Here is a 22092-nt window from a genome sequence, read left to right on the forward strand (position 1 = left end):
GGGCAGAAGAGATGGGCAAATGTTCATGGAACTGCTTCTTTCGTTTCTTCTCCAAGGCAAGGGACCCCAGGCTACTCAAGCTACCAGCCAGAGCCAACATCATACAAATCCTCTCGGCATGAAAACAGCTTTTCAGACTCGTTCTTCCGCCGGCACTATGCTTCATCCTCATCCTCTTCTTCATCTTCCTCCGCTCACTACCGCAGTAATGACCATCATTACCCCCCTTACAGTCAGCAGTTTAGTGGCGGTGGCGGCAGCAGCTGTGTGTCCACCACCAGTGGTAGCCGATACCAGCGCCTCTCATCCACAGGGCGATCTTCCTCTTCCTCCTCCTCCTCTCATCGCTCTCATCCAAGGGAGGACTCTGGCTTCCATTCCCGACACAGAGAACGTTCTCAACGGGAAGATCCTACTCTTTCGTCCACTGTCACCACCACTACTCCTTCCACCTGTGTTGTCACTGCAGCTTCCTCCTCATCTGTGACAACGGCATCAGAAAGCATTCAGTTCCAGAACAGTCATGGCTTTGCCCAGCAGAGTGTGGAACACTTCCCAGCACCCAGTGTGCTCTACCCATCTTACACAGCCACCCCAGAGACATTCTCTGTGCCTGCAGAACCCCACGCTGTGGATCAGGATTACCGGCTGCTCCCCACGGCAGAAACGTTTGCAGCCAACTCCCTGCCTCCCACAGAATTTCTTGCTCAGGAAACTAAAGAGAACATTAGTCCAGCAGTGACCGTAGCCCCAGTGATTGATGACCGATCCCATTCTCCTACTGTGCAGACCTCACCGGCCCGGTCTGGTTCCCCTGCCCCTGAGACTACCAATGAGAGCGTACCCTTTGCTCAGCACAGCAGTTTGGACTCCCGCATCGAAATGCTCCTGAAGGAGCAGCGGTCCAAGTTTTCTTTTCTCAATTCAGACACCGAAGAGGAAGAGGAAGGGGGGACCAAGGGAGCAGAGCCACATGGCCCCTGCACCCCACCACCACCTCTTCCTGTCAGCTTTGAAGATGTGGTGCCAGCCATGGATGCGGCAGCAAGGGACGAATCCCCGAAGGCTAATGGGCAAGACAGAGTAAGTTTTCAGGGTTTTGGAATCTACTTTTTGTGTTGTTTAATAGAATTAATGTGAGTGGTTCTCTATTGCCAATCTCTGAACAAGCAACCTTCTGGAGCAGAACACACTATTCACACAGAAGAATGTTTCAGAAGTTTGCTAAAGTACAAGTGTTTTTTTTTTTAAGGATCTAGGCTAAAACCCCTAAATGGGCCTGAAAAAATAGTATGCTTAGTGGCCAAAGAATATTAGGACAATAAAATGAAGCTGCTAGAGAATAGTTTTATTCTTCAATTTTGAACACAAGCCCACTAGATCATAATATGCATAGGTGTACTTTTTCCCTGTCTGTGTGCACTGTAAACTGCAGTTTTAAGTGTATATAATGTAAATTATGTTAATAGTATGTCAGCTTAATTTGCATGCTTATCAGATAGTAATTTTATTGATCTTACAGATAATTAGTTCTTGGGAACTACCATATTTTTCAGACTATAAGATGCACTGGAGTATAAGATGCACCAAGATTTCGAAGAGGAAAACAAGAAAAAAATAGTTTTTGCCCTCCCCAGTCCCCAGGAGCACTCTGCAGGCCTCCCAAACCCTCCGTTTCTGCAAAAAACTGGCCCATTTTTGGCAAAAATGTGCCGCACAAGGCAGGGTTTTGGGGGCCCAAAAATGGCCATGTTCAGTGTATAAGACGCACCAATATTTTCACCTTCTTTTAGGGAGGAAAAATGTGCGTCTTATACTCAGAAAAGTATGGTTAAATGGGTTACTTAAACAGGAAATGTTTAAAACTAGAAATCAGACTCCTAACCTTTCTGTAATCAAGCATTTTAAAGTTTGGCTCATACGGTTCAGTTTTTCTTGATTTTTAAGCTGAGAATATCAGTAGCTTTATTAGATTGGGCAGGTGAGGAGAATGCAGGAATGGGGAACTCATATTTTGCCAGCTGCAAGTGGGAGTTGATTGAACTGCCTTCAGGTAAATAGATTATCTGCCTAATTCATTCACTCTATCACTTTCTTTGCTGTTCTCTTTCCTTCTGATTCTTAATCAGGCATCTCAGCAGTCTTCAGGAGAAGACATGGAAATTTCCGAAGATGAAGCCGAAGTTGAGCCTCCAACTCCTGTGGCAGGGATCTCCGACCCACATTTTTCTGTTATGCCATCAGTTCTGGGTCACATGCAATTGGGGGTGTCCTCCTTTACTTCGCACCATCATCCAGAACCACCACCCTCTTATCCACTCCAGCCTCTCATGTCTGTCTCCCTCCCTCACCTGGCGGGTAAAACCCATTCACTCTCTAATTTTGGCCAAGTCGGTCCCCGGCTCGGTCATCGTTTGTCCGATTTCAGAGGACGAGCAAATGTGGTGGGTGGAGGCCGTGGTGCTCCCCACATCTATGACTTTGTCAACTCCATGGAGCTCATGAACCGGCTTGGCAACCAGTGGGGTGGGATGCCCATGTCTTTCCAGATGCAAACCCAGATGCTGAGCCGCCTTCAGCAGCTGCGTCAAAGCAAAGGCCAGTATGAGGACCCTTTCTCCTATCACCGGGACGCGGCTTCTTTCTGTGGTCGTCCTCTGTATGGTGCTGGGTACTTACTGGAGCAGGACAGTCACCACTTCCAGCGAGACCAGCTTTTCATGCAGCAGCCATCAGCAGTTGGGACCTCAGAACAGCAGCAACAACAACAACAACAACAACATTCCTCGGAGCAGCCGCCTCTCCCCCCTCCACAGAGGCTGCTTGATTTCCGGACAGCTCCATGGGGATATCAGGAAGAGGTGGCTCCGCTCCCACCGCTTCCTGAAGATCCACACGCCTCTGTAGTGGACAGTGTCCTTGCAACCCTCATGCAGGAAATGAAGAACATCATGCAGCGAGACCTCAATCGCAAGATGGTTGAGAATGTGGCTTTCAACACCTTTGACAAGTGGTGGGAGTGCAAAGAGGAAAAGGCCAAGGTGATTTTGGTTTACCACCCATCTGAGTCAAATTGGAAGGAAATGGGAGATAGGTTATCTGTGGACAGGTAGCCTTCGGCTTACAACAGTTAATTTAGTGATGGTTGCAGGGTCCTGGAGTCACGTGATCCCTGTTTGTGACATTCTGACAAGCAGAGTCAATGGGGAAGACAGGTTCACTTAACAACTGCGTTACTAATTTAAGAACAGTGATTCACTTAAGAAATGTGAGAAAAGTCATAAAATGGAACAAAGTGACTTAACATATTTCTCACGTAACAACATAAATTTTGGGCTCAATTGTGGTCATAAGTTGAGGACCACCTGTATTGTTTATTTGAGTAGTTTAGCAGTATTGGGCCTGAGGGGAAGGGAGAGAGAAAGATTAATAAAATAGTTCTCAGACTTGAGTTTTGTAGGCCAGCTTACTACTTTGGAAGACTCTTCTGTTGTGTACCATCCTTCCCCACATCCAGAATTTTACTTTCTTCCACTGTTCCCCTAACAATTGCTGCCATCTTATTGCCTTTAGCCTTTCCAGAACACCGTTAAACAGCTAGCGAAGGAAGAGGAGAAGGACAAAACCAAACTGAAAGATCCTGCCCTTCTGTCTCTAGTGGATTGGGCCAAGAGTGGTGGGACTGGTGGCCTGGAGAGCTTTGGCTTTGGGACTGGCTTTCGAGGAGTCCTTGGGCTCCCTTCCTTCAAGGTAAGCTTAAGATACAGAAGGATCTTGACCAACTTGAACATTGGGCACTATCTAATAAAATGAAATTCAATGGTGAAAAGAGTAAGGTTCTACATTTAGGCAACAAAAACGGAATGCACAGGTACAGTATAGGTGATACCTTACTCAGTAGTAGTAACCGTGGAAGGGATCTTGGAGTCCTAGTGGACAACCATTTAAATATGAGCCAGCATGTGCAGCAGCTGCCAAAAAAGCCAACACAGTTCTAGGCTGCATCAACAGAGGGATAGAATCAAGATCACGTGAAGTGTTAATACCACTTTATAATGCCTTGGTAAGGCCACACTTGGAATACTGCATTCAGTTTTGGTCACCACGATGTAGAAAAGATGTGGAGACTCTAGAAAGAGTGCAGAGAAGAGCAACAAAGATGATTAGGGGACTGGAGGCTAGAACATGAAGAACGTCTAGTTTAATGAAAAGAAGGACTAGGGGAGACATGATAGCAGTGTTCCAATATCTCAGGGGTTGCCACAAAGAAGAGGGAGTCAAACTATTTTCCAAAGCACCTGAGGGCAAGAGAAGAATGGGTGGAAACTAATAAAGGAGAGAAGCAACCTAGAACGAAGGAGAAATTTCCTGACAGTTGGAACAATTAATCAGTGGAACAGCTTGCCTCCAGAAGTTGTAAATGCTCCAACACTGGAAGTTTTTAAGAAGAGGTTGGATAACTGTTTGTCTGAAGTGGTGTAGGGCTTCCTGCCTAAGGAGGGGGTTGAACTAGAAGACCTCCAAGGTCCCTTCCAATTGCTATTCCATTCCATTCTAAAGGCCAGGGTACCCTCTGGGTTATCCTTCCTGTTCAGGAAGCTGTACAGAGTGTGACTCATATTTCTTTGGGGGCAAATGATTTAGTTTGCCATCTGGCACATGGTGCTCTACTCAGGAAACTCACTGTTTCCTTTTGCCACAGGTGAAAAGGAAAGAACCCTCTGAAATTTCAGAGTGCAGTGAAGTGAAGCAGCCTCGCCCTTCTACTCCTGCTGAAGAGGATGAGGAAGGTACGTTGCCTCACTTCCGGGTTGTTGTTTATACTCTTTAAGCTTTTATAATTGGCAAAAGGATGAGCCACAGTGGTGCAGTTACATGGACAATACCTGATAGGAATCCTTTGGTGAGGTAAGGGAATTTAGGAGCATCTATTGAGCCGTGGTGGTGCAGTGGTTAGAGTGCAGTACTGCAGGCTACTTCTGCTGGTCACCGGCTGCCACCAGTTTGGCAGATCGAATCTCACTAGGCTCAAAGTTGACTCAGCCTTCCATCCTTCCGAGGTGGGTTAAATGAGGACCCAGATTGTTGGGGGCCAAGAGGCTGACTCTGTAAACCGCTTAGAGAGGGCTGTAAAGCACAATGAAGTGGTATATAAGTCTAAGTGCTGTTACTATTTTTTATTTCCTTACAAAGCACCGGTATCTTTTGCGTTAGCCAGGAAAGTTCCCATGATCTGAATAAAAACCAGGCTGTCCCTTCTCTCTGAATAGATGTGATGCAGACCTGGATAAAAGAAAAATGAAACCAAAATAGGTTTGGCCAGCTGTGATGGAAATGGGCTGCCCAGGGAGGTTTAGGGAGCAGAATGCTGATGTTGCTTTTCCTCACTGGGCCGTTGACCTCATTGCCTTGGGAGAGGCTGAGCCTACGTGGCTGCAGCAGGAAAGGGAGATATGTAGTTCCTTGGTGTCCCTTGCGTCTTTCTTCATTTTCCCTCTCTATTCCACTTTGCAGATAAAAAATCCTTACAGATACCCAAGACATCCAAGAGGGACGATGAAAGGAACAAAGGTCCAGAAAAGCGGCGAAAACTTTTTTGTCTGGACAGTGAAGGAGAGGAGGCATCTGAGGAATACTCCTCAGAGAAGGTGAGAAGAAACTAACATTTTTTGAGCTGCTCCTCACAGCATTATGCTCATGTACTATTGATATTTTTTGGTCTTCCGTGTACAGTTGGTTCCCACCACAAATTAGATTGGAGACAGTTTGAATGTGCATGTGTTACAGAAGGCTTACCTTCTGTAACACATTCACAATGTTTACCCTTGTGTGCTTGGTCAGATGGCATGTTGATTCCCAGGATAACTTTAACTCCGTTCTTTTCTTGTCATGCTTCTCCAAAAAAGCCTCCCAAAGGAAATGCTTCCCCTGCAGGATTCAGAATAATTTTGTAAGCCTTAAATGTTGTTGAGATAAATCTACTGCTCTGTGATTTGGGACTTCTATCCAGACTTTGCTGTGGATGCATTTTGGGGGATGAGTGGATAATGGGCTTCTCATTATGGAACTTTTTATCATCATCTCCCTAGGAGGAAGAGGAAGGGCGACGCGAAGATGAACAACGTGCCAGAGGACGCAGCAGAAAGAGGGAACGATCTGAAGGTATTTTTTCAGTTAATAATTAATGGATGAGACCTCATTAGCTGGCATACGTGGTCTCATGCCATTATCAACATCATCATGCTAATCGTAATAATAGTTTGTTGATGCCTGTGGAGGTTAAAGCTGGGTTTAAATTGAAGCTGTTTATCTTGTTTTGTTGTTGGGTTTGTTTTTTGGTTTATTGTATGCTGTCTGGGGAGTTGCAGTGGATAGCCAGGTAAATTCTTTAAACGAATCATTTCAGATGCTTAGAAATGTGTTTAATACAGCTTTTAATGAATTCATTTCTTCCAAATGTACACTCATCACCTCCACCACTCCAAGATTATCATTATCAGAGCATTTCTCTGTCCCATAGGTCAGAAGGACATCAGCATTTGGCAGTGTTATTAATATAAATATATCTATGTGCTGCTTACTGCTTAAACTGATTAAAACCCCAAACTAAACATGGTGTAAAGTATTCAGTTTGAGCCTTATTTATTTTCCTATAAGTGCATAAAAAAAAATACTTCCCAGGTATTTTTCAGTTCAGAAGGAAGGACAATGAATTATATGTGTCTAAAATCCAGCCTTCCTCTTTCTTCAGTTTCCTCACGTCGAAATGTATTGTTTTCATTTGAAACAACAACAGTAATAATAATGGAATCCTGAGAAAGCTAAATTCTTTACCCGTCGTCATGCAACATGGAAAACCGTGGAATTATTTTATTCATTCTTTATCCTTGGCACAGATCGTGATAGCGATGGTTCGTCCAAGTATTCACCTTATGAGGAGTCTGATGAGGACAGTGACAGCACCTCTGATTCCGAAAGCAGTTCTTCTTCCTCATCCTCCTTGTCGTCTTCATCATCATCTGATGAGGATGAGGTTGAGAGCATGGAGGAAATAGGTGATTCTGCCCCAGATATCCATCCATCGGAGTCATTGGCACGCATGGAAGAGAGAATATGGCCAGCAACAGACGTTGAGATGGGCAAGAAGAAGTCAGAGGCAGCTCTGCTTCAAGGTGAGATGCTGAGCTCCGAGTTTACCTAGGAAAAGCCCTATTGGCCCTTCCAGAATAAAGGTTGAGGAATGGGGAGGACAGCAGCTGCATCTTATCACAATTCTTGTGCTTTGAAGCTAGGAGTAATCTGCCCTGTTTGCAGCCACTAATTCAAAAACAACCGCAGGGCTTTGTACACATGTATGCTGTCCCTAGATGACTTAATTCTGTTGCGGTTTTTGTTGCCATTTTTCTGCTGATAACACTCAGTTCTATCTTTTTGTACTAGAAAACATTTCTAAATGTTTTTCTGCTACTGCCTCAGAACTGATATGTCCCAAGATTAATCCATTTTAACCCTGGCCTCTTTGAGCTTTCATTGCCCATTGACAATAACATTACCTACCTTATTGATCAGAGATAAAGCCTTAATGTCCTCTTTGGCATCTGTCTTCAGTTTGTCACCAAATCATGTGGCATCTTTTTTTTTTTTTTTTTTACATTCCTACAGAAATTCTCCTGTCTCTCTTTCCCCTCACCGTCACTATAGTTCCACCTGGAGCCCTCACAGTCTTAAGGTTCTTTCGACAGGCTTTAATAGAAGCTGGCCGTGCGGAATGATAGATTACAAACCAGCCTATTTAATAATAAATTATCATGAGCAGGAATAGGGAGAAGGCTTGGACATGGTGATACTAAGGGAAATGCAAAACATTCCAAATGAAATGTGGAATGTTTCACACAGGTAGTCCTCGACTTACAGTTCGTTTAGTGGCCTAAGTTACAATGGCACTGAAAAGTGGCTTAAGACCGTTTTTCACACTAACACCGTTGTAGCATCCCCATGGTCATGTGATCAAAGTTTGAATATTTGACAACTGACTCATATTTATGACGGTTGCCGTGTCCTGGGGTCATGTGATAACCTTTTGTAACCACCTGAGAAGCAAACTCAATGGGGAAGCCAGATTCATTTAACAGCCATGTTACTAATTTGTGAACTGCAGCGATTCACTTAACAACTGTGGCAAGAAAGGTCGTAAAATGGGTCAAAACTCATTTAACAAGTGTCTTGCTCAGCAGCATAAATTTTGGGTTCAGTTGTGGTCCTAAGTCGAGGACTATCTGCATTTGAAGCACCAAATGGTCATGCTCGGAATGGCTAATTTTGTTTTGTGCAAACTAGCTGCTTTGAGTGTGAAATCAGTTATTTTAACCATGAGGGTGGAGGTTCATTCTCTGCGCTTGTGGGTTGCTTTCCGAACATTTCATTACCAGGCTAGATAACATCCTCAGCAGAGCTTAGGGGATGTCAGTGTCCCCCATTTCCCTGTTTTAACCGTGTTAGAAGTTTGATCTCAAAACAGGTCTGACTTTGCTGGAATGTTGTGCACATGGTATTGATAATGATTTTGCATTAAAGCCTTCCCCATGAGAAGCTATGATTGCTTTGATTGCCAAAACAGAGATTACAGTAGGTCGTTGCAATCATATTTAAGGGGAAAAATCTTGGTCATTTGGATTATCTTGGATAATTTGGAACTGGTCGTTGTGCCTCTGGTTTCTTCAGAGGATCCGTTCGGTTGTTTCCTTGACTGCCTGTGGTATTCTGCAACATAATGGAATGTGGGGAAAGGTGGGAAGAGGTGCTGTCTAGGAAACAATCATACAAGAGAGGGACAAGACCCCAGTGGCTTAACAGTTAAGAGAAGAAACTTAGAAAAGGCCCACTCTCATAAATACAAAGAATAGAGTAACAAACTTGGAAGGGACGTTGGAGGTCTTCTAGTCCAACCCCCTGCTTAGACAGGAAACCTTATACCATTTCAGACAAATGGTTATCCAATCTCTTCTTAAAAACTTCCAGTGTTGGAGCATTCACAACTGCTATAGGCAAGTTGTTCTATGTCAGGAAATTTCTCCTTAGTTCTAGGTTGCTTTTCTCCTTGCTTAGTTTCCATGCATTGTGTCTTGTCCTGCCCTCAGGTGCTTTGGAGGATATCTTGACTTCCTCTTCTTTGTGGCAGCCCCTGAGATATTGGAACACTGCTATTATGTCTCCCCTAGTCCTTCTTTTTATCAGACTAGACATACCCAGTTCCAGCAACCGTTCTTCATATGTTTTAGCCTACAATCCCCTAATCAATCAAGAGCTAAAAGTGGCATCAGGAAGTTTTCTACGTTCAGACTTGTAAAATTCTCTTAATGTAGCCAATAAGGTAGGTTTAGTTCATTTAGTTGTGTTGTCTCTCTAGTTTACCCGAGAGGGCTGACAGACACCAATTCAAAAGCATCCTTCCTGCCCTGCTTTAATGCTCAGCTACAAATGTTACCAATCTAATATTAAAATCTCAATTTAAATAAATAGAGCAAATCAACAATCCATAGATAAAGACATTTGTTATTCTTTTTGTCCCTTCATTGCTGAAAATAAGAACATTTTTACATCTTTATACCTAGACCTAAAACGACTTGTTAAATCACTAACATAAAATTTATCTTCCCCATATAGGCCATGTTGCTGAGGAAAAGCCTACTTTACCTCAGAATGATATTTTGCTAGTCCCAGCAACAGAGGAGAAAGGTGTTTGGGCAGCCCCAGAAGAGCGAACACGGCAAGAAGAACGACCTTTCTCGCCCATTCCACTTCTGCCACCACCCAAGAAGCGCAGGAAAACAGTGTCCTTCTCAGCTCCTGGTGAGGATGAAGGGACCTTGGAGAAGCCCCTGGAATTGGCATCTTTGAGTCTCCTAGCCCCACCGCCCCCACCTCCTCCTCCTCCTGTCCCCACAGAAGAAGCACAATCTCCATTAGTTCCTGTGGAACCCATGCTACCACCCCAAGTGTCCTTAACCTCAGATGCCCCAGTTCCAGTTATCTGCCCCCTGCCTCCCATAGCCTCTCCAGTAAAGCTAGTGGCTCCTCCGAGCCGCAGGCGGGAGCCTCCAAAAGCCAGTCAAAGGACAATCAGCAACCTTCCAGCAGACCATGCTTCCCTTGTGAAATGTTGGTCAGAGGATATGCCAACTGGTCGGTCCCGAAACCGTTCTCGCTCCCGAAGCTCAGAACATTTGAGGGTACCACAACCCCCAGAGGAAGATAGACTGCTCATACGCGAACAGATGGGGGCTTCCTCACTACTGGAACTGGCGAATCAGCCTGACCTGGCCGTATTGGCAGACGTGGCTCTCAAGATGCCCACTGTTGCAGGCAGAGAGGACTTGGAGGAGACCTCAGATGAATCTCAGAAGCCGAAGCGTTTGCTTCTGCCACCCGTGTTATCCCTTGAAGTCAGCAGCATCTTCATGGAGCATAACTATGCCATGGCAGTGCGTGCAGCACCAGTAACTGTCTCCCGGAAACACGATGAGGCAACGCTGCTTGGTTCTGCTGACCTGTTGCAGATGGACATATATAATGAGCACATTGGTGAGGTTCTGGAGGCTCCTGAGGAGATCGTGGCAGATGCCAGTGAAGTCAGAACTGAATCTGAAGTGGGTGATTTTGTAGCACTGGCACCTCCACCTCCCCAGTCTCTTGAAAAGCCTAAGGTACCTGCTGCCCCAGACCAGCAGCCGCCACAGAAGAAACCTCCACATGGCCTAAAGGAGGAGGCCATAAAGGACCCAGGAGCATTACTTTTTGGCCCAGAGAGTCTGTTCCCTTCTGAGAGTGAGGAGGAGGAGGAGGAGGAGGAAGAGGATGATGAGAGCTTTGACAGCAGTGATGAAGGGGAGATTCGTAGGAGATCTCTGCGCTCTCATTCGCATAAGCACACTCCTGCCCAGCCCCCACTTCCGTCCCCAGTCTATGAGACACGCAGTGAATTTGAACAGATGACAATCTTGTATGACATCTGGAATTCAGGGCTAGATTTGGAAGACATGAAATACTTGAGGCTGATGTACGAGCGCTTGCTGCATGAGGACAATAGCACAGACTGGCTGAACGACACCCATTGGGTCCAGCACACCAATATCCTTCCTCAAATACGTGTTAGATTTGTGGGTAGGCTGTGGCTCTCCTGAATTTGTTTTGAAAGGATAGGAAACCTGCAGCTTCCCAGGTGTCTCTGCTACAGTTTTCAGTGTTCTTCAGCACAGGTCAGGCTGGGAATTGTAGTTCAGCATCTGTACAGCTTTTCTAGCCCACTTTAGCACTCTTTTATCATACCATCAGCAGAAATTTCTGGGTATTATATTTTGTTGAGTTGAATCCTCTTGCACATTCTAGTCCTCTTCCTTCCTTTCCTTCAGAGATCTGCAGGAAGGAACGGCTGTTAACAAGAGGTGGTATTTAGGTAGTGAACCGGTAACAGAAATTTTGAGTAGTTCAGAGAGCCGGCAAATGCCACCTCTGGTTGCCCCCCCCCCCCTATTCACTGCCTCCCGAGCCCCTGCTGGAGTCCCTGCTGATTGGCTGGGTCGTCTTTTGTTGCTCTGCACAGGAGAATGGAGATGGAAAGCAGATTGGGGGTGGGGGAGAATGGGGATTTTAGAGTAACTTTCTCCAGGAGTGGGGAGGGAATGGGGAATTTGCAGTATCCTTTCTCTGGAGTGGGGAGGGAATGGGGATTTTGCAGTATCCTTTCTCTGGAGTGGGGAGGGAATGGGGAATTTGCAGTATCCTTCCCCTAGATTGGTAGGGGGTAGAGATTTTGCAGTATCCTTTCTCTGGAGTGGGGAGGGAATGGGGAATTTGCAGTATCCTTCCCCTAGATTGGTAGGGGGTAGAGATTTTGCAGTATCCTTCTCCCAGGAGTTGGGGGGGGGGTGGTTCGTGGTTGGATTGTGCTTGATGGCAAATATTGAAACTGGGATTACTTCTTACTATTGTGCTAGATTCAAAGGTTTTGGGCCACCTGGTTAAAACAAATTGCAGAAGATACACGTAGTCCTTATTTAGCAGCTGACTGAATTAGTGACTGTTTCCCCATTATGACTGTGATGATAAAGTAACTTTATAGCTAATCCTTGCATTTAAGACCTTCATGGGTTTGTAAAACAAAGGATCAGCTGAAGTAATATCACAAGCACAGTCATAGTTTCACTTTGACTGCTTCACTTAACCAAGTGGTCCCAATTGTGGTTCTTAAATGGGGTCTTCCCTGTATTAAAAAAAAACATAAAAATCAAAAATTTCAAGATCTCAGTTTTGTATATTCAGCTTTAATGCTGCCTAATTAGATTTAAAAACAAAAAGATGCACAATGGGGAGGCTCTTTTCTTTTTGTGATTATTTACATATAAAGATATAAATTCTGGAGGGCAGGGGAATGGCTGTTTTCTCCTCCCTTTCTGTTGGTCCAAGGCCTTCAAAGAAGGAGAGTCTCATGAGCAGGAAGTATTTGTAGCAATACTTCCTGCTCATATTTGTCTTCCAGTAAATGAGAAGATGTGTAGCTCAAAGATGAACTGTGGAGTTTTTGGTGCTCTCTGAGGTTGATAGTTTGTAGGCATTCACTACTTAACTAGGTAACGTCAACTGCTCTGTATGGTGTTTCTCCTTGACTCCCCTGCCTCCACTCACAAATATTGCAAATCCCAAACGGAAGAGGAAATCATCTGACCTGCGGGAACATCAAACGGGTTGTGCCCGTAGTGAGGGCTACTACCACATCAGTAAGAAGGAGAAGGACAAATACCTTGACATGTGCCCAGTCACGGTGCAGCAGTTGGACATCGCTGATACCCAGGTTTGGCCCCTGTTCTTGTGATGTGCTCATCTCTTAAACATGTTCTGTGCAGCACTGACTCCAGAATAGCTGATAGAACCATTGAAGTGTAATGAGCAGACCGTCACACATTATAAAGACTAGGACTGTCTATAAACCACAAGTGAAAAATTCTGCACCACGATAATTCTTAAACCTTGTGCGAGAGAAGCGCTCACAATCATTTTCAGCCTCATAGTCTAATTGGGTTTTTCTTAAATCTGTGAAATTTTCTACTGCTACATTTTGTAATCATATTGACAAGTGAGGTTAAAAGATGCTGAAGATCCACCACCAGCAACCTGGGAATGTTTCTCCGCATAGGTTTCACAAGACATTGCTTAAAATTGTTTAGTCATTTTCCTTTATTAATAAAGATTGGAAATGTTTTTAAAACTGAAAATCCAATAGCAGAAAGCAGAAGAATGGGAAAACAAGTGCCATTATTTGTGAAGTAGAAATGTTGAGTGTGCTCTCATTTTATATCATATTGCTCCAATTAATTAACCTAGTAACTATAGAAGGAACAACCTTTGTTATTTTACATAATGGTTCGTGCAGATGTCAGCCATACCATGATTTAGAAGTAGTTACAGTTCATTTATGATATTTAGGTTTGTTTATTTATATATTTTTAAGTATTTAGATTTATTTATTTATTGGCTTACAAGTTATCATTTTATAGGCATATAGGTTATCAATGTATATGAGTTAAGCCTTACTGCGTTATGGAAAAGAATATTCTAATTGCAAAATTTAAAAGTATTACATGTAGCTCCTAAGGCACTATCAGCTTAGGAGTCTGTATAAAAAGCTTTAACTGTTGGCAGTATAATATATAAATTGATTGTTAGTTTATTTTGGATCTTGTGCGATAAATAGTATATGTGAGAAATTCTGCCTTAGAGCAGTATTTCTCAACCGTGACAAGTTTGAACGATGTGGACTTCAGCTCCCAGAATTCCCAAGATAGATGTCCTGGGGAATTCTGGGAGTTAACGTTCCCACCACTTAAAGTTGCCAAGATAAAGAAACCCTGTCAGAGAGAAACCCTGTCTACCTTAAGGCATTGTCATCTTGCCAAGGATGGATACATCCATAATTCAGATAATGAGGATTTTTCTTTTTCCTGACCTCTTCCTTTACATTCATTATTTCTAACAAGCTTGTCGTGTCTTCCCAGGGCACCAATCGTATCTTGTCAGAACGACGATCTGAACAAAGGCGTCTGCTGAGCGCTATCGGCACCTCTGCCATCCTCGACAGTGACCTTCTGAAACTTAACCAGCTGAAGGTACTAAAGTGATTTTATTAAGCAATTGGGAAAAAATGGAAGAGGAGATGTCAGCTAGGGTTGGGAGCATTGTGGATGGAAAAAATTGGGACAGTAAACTTTGGTTTAATGATATTTCCTGATGATGTTTTCTATTGAGCCTAGGATATATTAAAGCATTTTTTTTTATTTTAAGCAGGTGAACAATGATAGTACCGTAAATTAAATTACTCGCTTTCCCCTTTTCATTTATTTTAGGTATTTTATTTTATAATTGGCCAAAATTGAAGACACGTTTCCTTTTTGGTGCAGGTTCCCTTCAAAATTTTGAGGACTGATCATCCTATATTTTTTAAAAATGATAAAACCATTATAAACACCTATGAAGATTCTCAGTCGTCCAGATTATGGTTGTCCCAAAGGTGCTTTCTTTAAAGAGGCAACTGAATTTTCTAGTTTTTTCTTTAAAGACATTTCGCTTCTCATCCAAGAAGCTTCTTCAGCTCTGAAAAAGGAGCTGAAGAAGTTTGTTGGATGAGCAAAACGTCTTCAAAAAAACCCCCAGAAAGTCCAGTTGCCTCTTGAAAAAAAAAAGCACCTTTGGGACATAATAAAATCCAGTTTATATGCTGGGTTTTTTTGTGTACACAAGGCAGTTTCTCTCAGGCAGCAGAATAAAGAACTTGCACTCCATTCCTGGGGTTTTCCTCTTCCTTCTATTTCCCTGCAGTTCCGGAAAAAGAAACTCAGGTTTGGACGGAGTCGAATTCATGAGTGGGGCCTGTTTGCAATGGAGCCAATTGCTGCTGATGAAATGGTCATTGAATATGTGGGGCAAAATATCCGCCAGGTAAGCAAGTAAAAGGAGGCCAATTAAAGTAACACTACTACTGTTTTTAAACACCTTCATCAGTCCTGTCAGATGTCGGAGGAAACAACATATTGGAGAATTTTAATAACAAGTAATTTACCTTAAGATCAAAATTATTGCTGTAATTTAATGTGTGCTGTTTTTTAATACATTGATTTTATTTAATTTTGAAGAAAAGACAGTTATAACGCTTGGAACATTAATACTTGAACATCTGCAATTAATATTGATAGAATACCCATATTCTTTTTCATTTTGTTCTCTTTGATCTGCATTTAATACTCTAAAGCCCCCATGTAAGATAATATTAAGAACTATTATATAAATATCACCAGATTAAAATAATACAGTGTGCTAAACCTAAAAGATGGAACATTAGATAATTAACATGGTTAGATTGAATAATATATGCTAGTCCTCTATCAACATTCTATCATCATACTTTTAGTTTTTACAAATGCTACCCATTTAGGCTGTTTTCTAGTTTTAATAGCACTATTGTACTTTTTGTTATTTTTCATCATATTTTCTGATTAGCAGACAATAGCCATTTCTAAAAGTTTTGCAAACAGAGCCTTTTTCTTTTTCAGTCCAGTTGGGTAGTAGAGCACTGGCAATGATATGCAGAGCAGAGTTTTTCATGATTTAATCTTCATATTTTTCAAGTTTCTACTTTTGTTAATGTTTCTTTTCTGTTTCTTACTTGAATTTTAGACGTGCTTAGCTTATTTAAAACTTTAGGGCATCTTAATTCAGTTTTTAATATGAAAAATCAGATCATCAGCATTCAGCAATTTGCTGCTGAATGTTGGTACTTATGTATTTGTGGGCTGATTCAGGTTCCCCATCCACAGAATAGTCCAAATCGTGATTCCAGCCTCAATCCATAGCTTTTATTTTCTTCAAGCTACAAGGGGCCTATAAAGTAGTGGTGAAATTCAATTTTTTTTACTACCGGTTCTGTGGGCGTGGTGTGGCTTGGTGAGCGTGGCAGGGGAAGGATACTGCAAAATCTCCATCCCCACCCCACTCTGGGGCCAGCCAGAGGTGGCATTTGCCGGTTCTCTGAACTACTCAAAATTTCCGCTACTGGTTCTCCAGAACCTGTCAGGGCCTGCTATAAAATTAAGGAAGTCCCAAGTCTTTTCCTATATATGAGTCCTTTAAAAAAAATAAAAAATAAAATTTGAATGGTTTCCAAGGCAGCTAATGCCATAGTTACAGATTCTTTTTTTCTCTGATGCTTCTGATTGTGATATAATATCAAGAGAACTATCTGGCTCCTATTTGGAAGCAGACCTGGTCAGTTGCCTGTCTTCTACTTTGTCCTTAAATTACCTATTGCTGTTTTTTTTAATAACTGTTGAAAATGTGCAGCAGCTAGAATAGATGAAACAGGAGAATATAGTGAAATTGAGAGGAACTTGACCTGAGTTTGATCACCTAAGCTAAGGCTTTTAAGTGTTTGTCTGTAGGAGAGGCACATGCAGCTAATTGGCACTAGAGGGCGCTGTGAAGGCTGCATTGAACAGCCATGATTTCTAAATGCTGAGAGCTTGTTTGTGGGGTGGATTGAACAAATGCCAGCTGATATTGCATCCACCTGAATAAAAGCATGGAAAGTGCTAGTTGGAAGACTGTACAGTTTGCAGTTTGCACAGTCTCATGACTGCCCCCCCCCTTCCCTTCCCCCAAGAGAGGAGGTTTCACTTCCATTCTGAGTCTCTGCTATGCTCATTCCTTTTCAAAGATGGTGGCTGATATGCGTGAGAAGCGGTATGCCCAGGAAGGTATCGGGAGCAGCTATCTTTTCCGTGTGGACCATGACACAATCATTGATGCTACCAAGTGTGGCAATCTTGCTCGTTTCATCAATCATTGCTGCACGGTGAGTTATATGGGGATGGTTTGTTGCAATTCTTGCTGCTGTCCGTTCTGTGCTACGTTTAGCTGTTTACAGAGAACTTCTTGGACGGGCATGTGGCTGCATGAGACAGAAAAGATTTCTTCAACAGTCTTACCATTTAATATATTGGCACTCCTTAGAAGAGGACAGCCTATTCTGCTCTCTGCCTAATAGCATTTGAAATCTTGCCAGGATCAGGACTCTAAATGTCTATCTGCACCATCAAGGAATATTGGTGTAAAGGGAAGGAGAAGAGCCCTCCTGAACTCATTCGCAGAATGCTGATCAATCAGGAATGTATGTTTCCCTTGCCACTTCCCTTGTTCCCAGCATCTTTTTGTTTCAGTCCCAAGTGGCCCTTGGGTTCCCTTTCCTTTCTAATATAATGGCAGCTGCAGAATGGAGTTTGAAAGGTGTCCTTCTGCTTTCTTTAAGAGCCTCTTCACTTTGGTCTGTCTTTCCTTTCTTTAGCCCAACTGCTATGCCAAAGTCATCACGATAGAGTCCCAGAAGAAGATCGTTATCTACTCCAAGCAGCCTATCAGCATCAATGAGGAGATTACATATGACTACAAGTTCCCAATTGAAGAGAACAAGATTCCCTGCTTATGTGGCACAGAGAACTGTCGGGGGACCCTGAATTGAAACAGAAGCCTGGCATTCCTATTTATTTTGTTTGCTCACCCCATTTTTCACCAGTGGTTTAGCATCTCTTCCCACAGAGTGGCCGTGGGAAAGTTCTCAGTCGCCTTAAGACCCATCTGGAATCTTTTAGAAGTTTTCCATTTGCTTCCTCAGGTTCTTAATCAGTGAGAGATTTCCTTTTCTTCCAATTGCCTCTTTTACACAGGTGTTTCTGTCATTTTTGACCCAACTCCAAAACAGGTATCACCTGTTAAAACACCTCTCCCTCCTTGGATTAAGAACAGCTTTAATCTTAATTGCCTACACATCAGTTCTGCTTTTAAGCTTGGCAAAAAAGTTTGAGTCTCCTGTTCATTGAAGGGTACACTAAACAAAATTGATTCTCTTTGGTTTAAGGATTTTCAGGTCAGTTAATAAAATGTTAGGAATTGCAGGGTCCAAAGAAAACCCCATGAAGGATTTTGAGACCATTCAATGTTCAATGTTCTTGAAGGGCTCAATGGTACACATAGCTAAGAGTTAATGAATCCTTGAAATTTTATAGTTGAGTTTTTTAAACCATTGGATTCTTTTATAAAACATACTAGGTTTATTGAGACGTATATAAGAACAGTTCTGGAAGCAAATTCTTTCCTAAGTGGACATTCTGATTTTCAGAGTTTTCCCTAAATCCTTGCTAGATATAGCCAAGATTGCCCAGGGATTATCACTTCCCGGTTCCATTTAGCTATATTTTTTTTCCATGTGCAAAGATTTGAAACTTTTCTGGCTTCAGATGATTTATTCCTAATTCCATCTGCCATTTATTCTTCCAACCACACACTTAAGGTTACAATAGCAAAGATTCTGAAAAGTAATTGTATGGTGCCATTCAGATCAAACCTCCCTTTCCTTGTGTCTGCCTTGCAATAGGTATTAAGAAGGAGAGGGGGGGAAATCCAGAACCCACATAATTAAGGAAGCTGTTTCTTTCCTACAGTTGCAGCTTCAATCATCTGGCTCATAGCATAAACTAAGACCTTACCCCAACCCCCCATCTTCCATATTTTTTTTTCTTAGGAGAAGAAAGTTGTGTATATATATCTAGTCCAGATGGATTGGCTGTTTCTTGTAGAAACACATGTTTACCTGTATGTAAATATTTTATTTTTGTTGTTCACTTCATACTGAAAAGAGAGCTGTAAATAATGTTTCATTATATTTCCTTCTCCTGTTTTTATCTATATTTGCATTGTGCCACCTTTCTCTTTTAATGCAACATGGGATTTTTTTTAAAATTTCTTTTCTTATCCTGGAGAAAATGGATGGGGTATTGAAGCTCAGCAATGCGTATTTCATTAACCACTTACAATGGAGTCCATTAAAACAAAAGACATCAAGCTATTTTAGCAGGGTTTGTTTTTTGTGTATGCTTCTGAACTGCTGTACTGAGATGGCTAAACAAGCTAATCCCATTTCTGGGATAAGCGTTACCTAATAACACCCACTAGATTGTGTTGATTTGCTAGCTCTCCGCAGCCTGTTTTTTGCCCATCCCAATAACCTGATAGCAGAGATGATCCTGTTTCGGTAGTAAGAATAGGAACTGTAAATTAGATTTTAAAGTGTTTCCCATTGATCTCTTCTTCCTGAAAATGGCTCCTTCTTCATATTGTTATTATTCAGTGAATCTGTTCAGAACATGGTTTTAATTAAAAATTTTGTCAACGTTTGAAAGCTAATGAAGGAGATAGTTAAATGGCATCTTCTCATTGCATTATATGCTGGTCAGTGTTTTATGCTGAAGGTGTCTTTCATTTTGGTGGCAGTCTGCTCCAGCTTAGTTTGGGCCTTGGAGAAGAAACTTCTACATTTTGGGATCTTTTTAGATCTGTTTCTTTCGCATAATGCTTTAGATAAATAGCGTACACCACCACCCCCCAAAAGATTGTTTGGGGTCCTAATTTTCTTCTAATGGTCTTAACCAGCTAAAGAAGTGCGAGGAAGCCCATTGTCTTGCTTTATAGGCTGCACCGAGCTTAAAGAGACCAAAGGAAATTTTCAGGGAGGGGTGAGGTTTGAATTTACAGTGGAAGCCTTGCATAGACTTGCCAAGCTCAGCTGGATAACTTTTTGCTTCTCATGTCATGTGGTTTTGTTGTCTGCATTTTCCCACTTGGAATGTTCCAAAATATTGAAAATAAGGAAGCTGCGGTCACCCATTTTAGCAAGGAGAAGTGGAAAGGCTAAATCACCTGAGAAAAAGAGTATGGATGAATGCGGAGAAGTAGTGTAAACATCCACACAAATATGTAGCTTCATAGTTGTCTTGGTCCTAAACCACCAATCTCTTTAGGCCCTGTTTTGCTGATAATCATATTCTGTTGTTTTGTTTTAACTACATCCTTCCAGATATTTGTGTCTGGGTGATTCTGCAGCTGCTTTCTGGCTGGCCCTGAGACTTGACCGTAGAACAATTCCAACCATTTCCCCCTTTTCTACTTCTTACTTTCCAAATGTGATTTTCCTCTGCTCAGATGGCTGTGCACTTGTACTAGGGGACAAACGTGTAACCTACATGACTAAATTGTGAATTAAAGCAGTTATAGTTGGAATCATCCATTCCATCTGGCCTATCCCTTAAGTCTCTGTGTAAAGTGACAAATTTTTGTCTTTGTTCTGAGATGCTTTTCTTTGGAGTTTTGTTATAAATACCAATCCTTGGGCCAGTTGGTTTTGAACATCATTGTGTAAAATGTCTCAAGGAATTAAGAGTTTTCAAATTCCTCCTGAATTGTGCAGTTATTAGATAAAGCCTTGATAGTTTTTGCTTGAAACTATGGCAAGATAATATCAGTTAAATGTGACCCTGTTAATTCCAAAAAAGTTGCCTCACACACATTCCGTTAGGGTTTTAAAAATTTAGCCGCACAATTTTTCTAAATTGAGACGTTTCTTAAAAGCTGACTAAATTGCACCAAATTGTTATGATACATCAAACTTCTGCTTTTTATCAGATTTAAATATTTTCCTCTGAAACTTTTTCATCAAAGAACCACAGAATATTGAATCCCTGTGTTTTGGAAAAAAGTGACCTTTTTAAAAGAATGGGCCTCCCCTTATTTTAGACTTGCAGGTAAAAACCTACTAGGGCTAGTCAGAGGATTACAGCTGGGAAAAATTATTTACATTGCATCAGTAAGAATATGCTAAAGAATTTTGCTCAGTGGGTTTTATTGCAATATTTCATCAGTTTTAGTTTATTTATTTTTTTAAATTTAAATAGTGATGCCCGTTTGTGTTCTTGAGATGCAAAAAAAAAAGTAATAATAATCCACACTGTTTCTCTGCATATATGCTAGCCTGAGTGTTCCAGATGCTCAATTTATTTACGCATGGTGGCTAGTTTTCTAATTGATCATGTACTTACAAAAGCCATCGTATTTTCAAGAGATGTCATCCTTCACTTGCCTCCCATTTAATTACATATGTGCCTTTTTATGTTAGTTGTAGGAAGTTTCATTACTCTCATCTGTTCATTGTGAAAAGTAGATATTTTGGTTCCAGTGTGTGTTTCCCTTCTTGCCAAAATCTACATTGTCTCAACTGATCTACACAATCACCTCTACAGCGGTAATTTCCTGCATCCATGTTAGCCACATACCTCCTGCTAGAATGGATGAATTTTAAATAAAGCAATGAAACCTGTGTAAATTATGTGTTAATAAATCCCTGGATTTGGCATCTCTCTCTTTCTCTCTCTCTCTCTCTCTCTCTCTCTCTCTCTCTCCCTCCCTCCCTCCCTCCCTCTTTCTTTCCTGACTCCTTACCAACTTGTAAAGCTCAATGTTTTATTACTCATTTTCTTTATATGTGGGATTTTTTTTCCTGTGTACATATATGTAAAAAGGAAACAAGAAAAAAATAGATAATACAAAAAAAAATTATACCAGAGAGGATTAAGCTATTTAATCTTCTCTAGCAGCAAAGGCAGCTTGCCTGGGGTTTTGTGTTTTAACACAACGGATGGAAATGTATGGACATGGATGGATAGATTCCCGCCTCCCCGCACCCTCTTCCCTAACTGCCCAGTGGATGGATGTTTTTTTTTTAATTTGCATACCTATTCTGTCTATATAAATATTATATATATAGATATATATAAATATATAAATATATTTTCGTTTGATCTTACTGGCTTCCTACTTGTAAATATGTTAATAATTTGTGGATTCATTACTTGGTGCCAGATAGCACATTTTTATAAAAGTCATTAAACTTTTATTGTACAAAAATGTATGGCTTTTGTTCTTATTTCTGTGCTCTGGATCTCCTGGAAATACTTCAAATTTCATGAATAATACTGAAAATTCCATTAGTGGGCTCCAAAATATTTAAAGGCGGCATGATGGGCAACTATAGGTAGAAATAACTGGATTGAAGTCACTTCAACTGAGAATTTCACTGTGTTATTTAACCCAATTTAGTCATAGGTCCCATTAGGATATTGCAAGGGGAAAAAAGGCCAAGCTTGAAATTAAATTCTCATCAAA

The 22092-nt window shown here is 41.7% G+C and overlaps 1 protein-coding gene across 3 annotated transcripts in view; it reads left to right on the plus strand.

The window, feature by feature from the left end:
• Positions 1–21812, plus strand: part of SETD1A (SET domain containing 1A, histone lysine methyltransferase) — a 30890-nt gene extending 9078 nt beyond the window's left edge. For all 3 annotated transcript variants that reach the window (XM_081971527.1, XM_081971528.1, XM_081971526.1), the window contains exons 8-20: positions 57–1083; positions 2130–3041; positions 3574–3750; positions 4703–4790; positions 5515–5648; positions 6090–6162; positions 6897–7172; positions 9664–11127; positions 12678–12847; positions 14049–14159; positions 14869–14988; positions 16760–16897; positions 17387–21812. In XM_081971527.1, coding sequence (XP_081827653.1) covers positions 57–1083; positions 2130–3041; positions 3574–3750; positions 4703–4790; positions 5515–5648; positions 6090–6162; positions 6897–7172; positions 9664–11127; positions 12678–12847; positions 14049–14159; positions 14869–14988; positions 16760–16897; positions 17387–17560 — 4864 coding nt within the window. In that variant the 3' untranslated portion in view covers positions 17561–21812. The remainder of the gene's footprint in view (positions 1–56; positions 1084–2129; positions 3042–3573; positions 3751–4702; positions 4791–5514; positions 5649–6089; positions 6163–6896; positions 7173–9663; positions 11128–12677; positions 12848–14048; positions 14160–14868; positions 14989–16759; positions 16898–17386) is intronic.
• Positions 21813–22092: the final 280 nt, after the last annotated feature.

The sequence above is a fragment of the Natrix helvetica genome, assembly GCF_964273705.1.
Source record: "Natrix helvetica genome assembly, chromosome: Z".
Lineage (NCBI taxonomy): Eukaryota > Metazoa > Chordata > Lepidosauria > Squamata > Natricidae > Natrix > Natrix helvetica.